Source organism: Sinocyclocheilus grahami, unplaced genomic scaffold, assembly GCF_001515645.1.
Source record: "Sinocyclocheilus grahami isolate Dianchi unplaced genomic scaffold, SAMN03320097.WGS_v1.1 scaffold541.1, whole genome shotgun sequence".
In the NCBI taxonomy this organism is placed as follows: Eukaryota; Metazoa; Chordata; class Actinopteri; order Cypriniformes; family Cyprinidae; genus Sinocyclocheilus; species Sinocyclocheilus grahami.
Window position 1 is genome coordinate 427,914 of NW_015505720.1, and position 4,900 is coordinate 432,813.

At 39.1% G+C, this 4,900-nt stretch overlaps 1 protein-coding gene across 2 annotated transcripts in view; it reads right to left on the reverse strand.

Annotated features, from left to right (window-relative positions):
• LOC107555639 (polycomb group RING finger protein 1) overlaps positions 1-2,077 on the reverse strand; it is a 13,494-nt gene extending 11,417 nt beyond the window's left edge. For both annotated transcript variants that reach the window (XM_016238502.1, XM_016238501.1), the window contains exon 1: positions 1,927-2,077. In XM_016238502.1, coding sequence (XP_016093988.1) covers positions 1,927-2,013 — 87 coding nt within the window. In that variant the 5' untranslated portion in view covers positions 2,014-2,077. The remainder of the gene's footprint in view (positions 1-1,926) is intronic.
• Positions 2,078-4,900: the final 2,823 nt, after the last annotated feature.

Consider the following 4,900-nt stretch of genomic DNA (forward strand, 5'->3'; position numbering starts at 1 on the left):
TGTGTGTGTGTGGTTGTACATACACATATATGTAGTTGTTTTTTTGGTGTTTGGCTTAGTGTTATGTTAGAATCATTATTATACTCTTATACCTTTTGTTCTTTAATATTTTGAATTGTTTTTAGCTTTATTTTTTGTTCATTTATATGTTAAGTTTTGAAATTTTGTTGTATGCATTTGTCATTTTTATTTAATCTCTATTTTTAAAATGTGTATAGGTAGTATTTATAAAGTTTGAGCTTTTAGTTTTGGATCTGTATTTAGTTGTTTTAATACTACAATTGATTGCTTCTGTTGTCCTCATTTGTGAGTCGCTTTGGATAAAAGCCTCTGATAAATGACTAAATAAATAAATATGAACTTAACAAGAGGCTTCCTCTAGTTATGTGTAAAATTATAGAGCGACACGAAGGTAAGCGCATTATTGTTGTTGTTATTGTTTTTAATTGTCGGATTATAATTTAGTATGTATCAATGAATGACACAGTTTTGACTGTCATGGTGTGTGCATGAACGAGTGTGAAATACCTGCTAATTACGTTGCTTTTTCCTGTCACTTATATTGTTCACTTGTTGCATTTAAATTGGATTATTCTGACTGACATAAAAATGATGCATGTGTTGTTTCGAGGGTAACGTTATCGGTTAATTTATTGATTGCCGTTTTGACTGTCTGCTTGCATATTTTATTTATTTTCGGTAGCCCAATTCTCTTTAATGTAGTCTATTTTCCCCGATTTGATCCGTTACTGGGAAATTTATATTTATATTTATTTTGTTTTAAGGAGTTAAAAATGGCCCTTATCAGCCTTGATTTACATATTCCATCACATTATTTTGACAGTTAAAATTTGGGCGGTTTTTATGTGGGTTTTTGTGAGCTTTTGGGCTGGAACTCGTCCATCCAATCTGGCAACACTGGTTACGCTGTCATCGCCGCGGCTGAAAAGTAGCACATGAAACACTCTTTACATTTATATGTTATTCTGTGATAATTCTGGGGTGGCACAGCTTTTTCTTAGGGTGCCAGTTGCCACCCCGGTAGATCCGCCCCTGCATTAAACTGAAATCACTGAACCTAATCTTTGGAACCCGATAAAAATGATAATTTTAGAAGAAAAATTCAGACGAAGCTTTTGCATCTTAGGTCTTCATATACAGTACGAATATTTACATCCAGTGTTTCTTCTGACACGGGAAATATTACAAAAGTAATTTGTTGCGTATAACTATTCACATGCACGCGCTACTGTGGTGCGGGAGAAGCGCGCTTTACTTTTCAGGGAGCCAGATGTCATTTATAAACAAGCCTGCCATTGGCTAAATACACCATATTATATACTCGAGTACCGGTTTAATAACAATCACTGCAAACCACTTCGTTAAACAAGGACTCGATGTCCAGGTATGAAAACGGCAGGACAAGCATCACAGGGGTCACATTAGGTCCCATGACTGAATTCTGCAGTACAAAATGCATTTTCTGTCACGCATGTTCAACACGGACACGTGCTGCCGATAATGCACGCCGCAGATCATAAGGATGCACTTGTTCACTCGTCAGTGCCAACGCGCATTAATAAACATGTGGGATATCAGCGCAGCACGCGACGCGAACACTGTTTGAAACAACTCGTTTTATTCGTGTGTTGAATGTTGGAGTTGGGAAAAACTACAACGCAAGAGATTCGACTGGGACAGAAATGACAAGAAAAACCTCGCCACGGAGAACAAAAACGCAACCGCTAGACAGTGGATTGATTCTTCGCAACACTCACGCCTGCGCAGACACGCAGCAAGGTCTCGCGCTCCATCTCTCGGCTTTCGCTCCACACAGAACGCCCCTCTCACGCGTGTTTATAGATAGCGCGGGAAGCGCGCGGCGAAAGACGGGCCGCTCAAGCGATGTTGGTCCCGTTCACTCACCTCGTTCCTTAAAGGGTCGAGCTTGTAGACGTTCTGCAGCTGGTTTCTTAGCCGCATAGCTATCGCCATCGGACCTTGTTCCGCCATCTTTGGGAATTCTGCATACTTCCGGGTAACGGGAGAGTGGGTGAGTTCGGTCGCTGAGAGGCGGGGGATCTGCTGGTTTTTACACATCCTTGTGGGGACTCCCCATAGGCGTAATGGTTTTTAATAATGTACAAACTGTATTTTCTATCGCCCTACACCAACCCTACACCTAAACCTACCCCTCACAGTAATTTTCTTTACAAAATTTTTTTTTGTATGATTTATACGCTTCTGTGCCCATGGGGACCTCAATTTAGGTCCCCATGAGTTGGTGTGTATTCAGGTTTAAGTCCCCACCAGTGTAGAAAAACATGTGTACACACCATCCCACACTGGTATTATCATTGGGTGTGTGCAAAAATCCTTCTAGAGTTTCTAGGCTAACATTAGGCTAATGATAATACCCGACAAGATCGTATTACCTACAGATTTCTCTCAGTAAGACTAGTGAACCTACCACCATAATCTCAAAATTGCAACATTATTGTTTTAGTATCTTTTGTATTATTAAATGAACGATTTTATAAGAATGCAACAAACAATTACAAGTTCAATTACATTGGACCTCAATGTCATATTTAAGGTTTCGAAAATGAAAACAAAGCAGTAAGGGAATGGGTTGTATATGGATTGTTGAGCATTCTGCTGATACAGCATTACAATTGTGTCTTTCCAAAACCATATTTGGTGACAAGAACACTGAAAAACAGGGTTGTACTGTGGGACCTCTTCAGTAAGGTCCATATCCCTCACATCATCTTTTAGGTGAACTATTAAATCAATGTATGTTTGGCGTAAATACCTAGTCGTTTGCATGTAGCTGTCTTTTTGTTCTAAAATACGTTTTAATCATCAGCACCTCACAGATGTTGTCTATAGAGCTTAAGTTGTATTTAACCATTTAAGAATGTTCCTTCAACAATTTTAACTGGTTATGCAGTCAAAAGTGCAATGTTGCTGTGTAACCACTAGATGTACCTACTCACTTTAATGTAGTTATCAGGGATTGCTGGAATGCTTCAGAAACATGTGAACAGCCCACACTTGTTCTTCAACCCAAAGTCTGGTTTATGCTCTTTTTCATGACTTCTGGAATTTAACAAATGCAAATTCATCATTATTACTTCCAATTCAAGTTTAATCTCATAAGTTAACAGTTATGTGTGCTGCAGCATCCTTCAGTAGTACCACACTGATATTATAATGTCTGATCATCATGACTATGTACTTTAAATTGGAGATACAAGTACAATAAACTATTTTTTGTCAGATTAGATTGCACACAGAAATATTCGTATAACCACTGATGAAAAGTACTTTTCTTATTTCTTTTTCTTATAAAATAGTATGGAACAAAGTGTCTTATGTGCATTGTGTTTTCTCATTTTAATAATGTCTCATAGGTGGTCTGTTTTGTCTTACCTGTCAAAACCTATTAATTAATCCTGTTTTCGCATGTTTGGACTCAATGTGCACTTTAACACAAAAGAAACTATGTATCATCTTGATTGTGTTCGTGAACCTGAATGAAGCAGTGTTTGACTGAGAAGTAACTGTAGAAATATGAATTTATAACACTGCAAGTCTGAACTGTGAAGCTGTGTTCTGTTTTAATATAGACATCTGATGGGGTCCTCGCACATCTGAGTGACAGCACCTGACTCCACATACAAATCACGCCTTTGGGGCAGACAGAACACAACCACAAGCTCTGACGATAGCTGAACACATCAAAGAGAAAAGAAAGAGACGCCGATCCCTTTGGCGCACCGTGGCATTTATTTCTTCAGCATATCTCAGACAGTTAATGGACACCAAGTCCTTCTCTTGTTGCCTTTCGTCTGTACACATATCAAATCCATCCAGCGTCTCTCATATCTAAATAAAATAGTCTGATTGTTTCACCTGCCAGCCAAAGGCTATCAAAGTGAAGAAGATAAGGTAAACTAATGTCCAATAAATCGAGTCATTTCCATTGGATAGAGTTCAGTTCAGAGAGAGATACGAGAGGGATGTTACAGAAGTTTTAATGAAAACATGTCACTGAAATCACAGGGCGATGCAATGTTTCTTGTTGAGATTCATTCATGTGAGGGAGAAGAACCAGAACATGTTTTACTAAAGAAATTGCCGACCGCCTTCACCCTGAATTGAAGCCAGATCTTGATAAGTGGAAACAATCTGTCTCATTGATTCATTATAAAGCTGCTTTATTTCCCTCACCGCTAAGATGTGTAAAAACGTACGCAAGATGACAGAAGATATGTATCCAGTAGAGTGGGTTCTATGTTTAAATTATTTGATGAGAATTGCAGAAAACATGGAACAAATGGTCTTAGAACAAAACTAGAAATGTACCATCTGGTATTCCAAAGGGATTCCACAACACTTATCTGAGATGCTATTTCCTCCTGAATTAAGGGATTTAGTATGTCTCCTGTTGGCAAAAAAAAAAGCGAGAAAAAACAGAAAAGAAAAGGAAAAGACTCTCATACTGATTTCAGTGCCCCTGGCCTAGACCTGTTCACCCAAAGCTCCAAAAACAACCAAACAAACATCCATAACGGATAGGAGGCTCGCCTGCCACGTCATGCCAGAGTGAGGCCCTCTGTTTGGGGCACACAGACTTTTGCTTCCCCCTGTCCCAGAGCAATCAGAGCATGTAGTGATGGACACCAAGCTTTTAGTTTCCGCCTGCTCCAGCAATTAGCTGCCAAGTGGCAAGCTAATGAAGATAACCCCCTCCAAGCCCTAATCAACAGCCAGGGCGCTGACGACAGCTCAAAACACAAAGACTCTTACGGGAAGAAGACGGGGTAGTTTGAGACACCTTTATTGTGATAATTGTGTTTTATAAAACAGATTGTTAAAACTCTAAATTCTGATC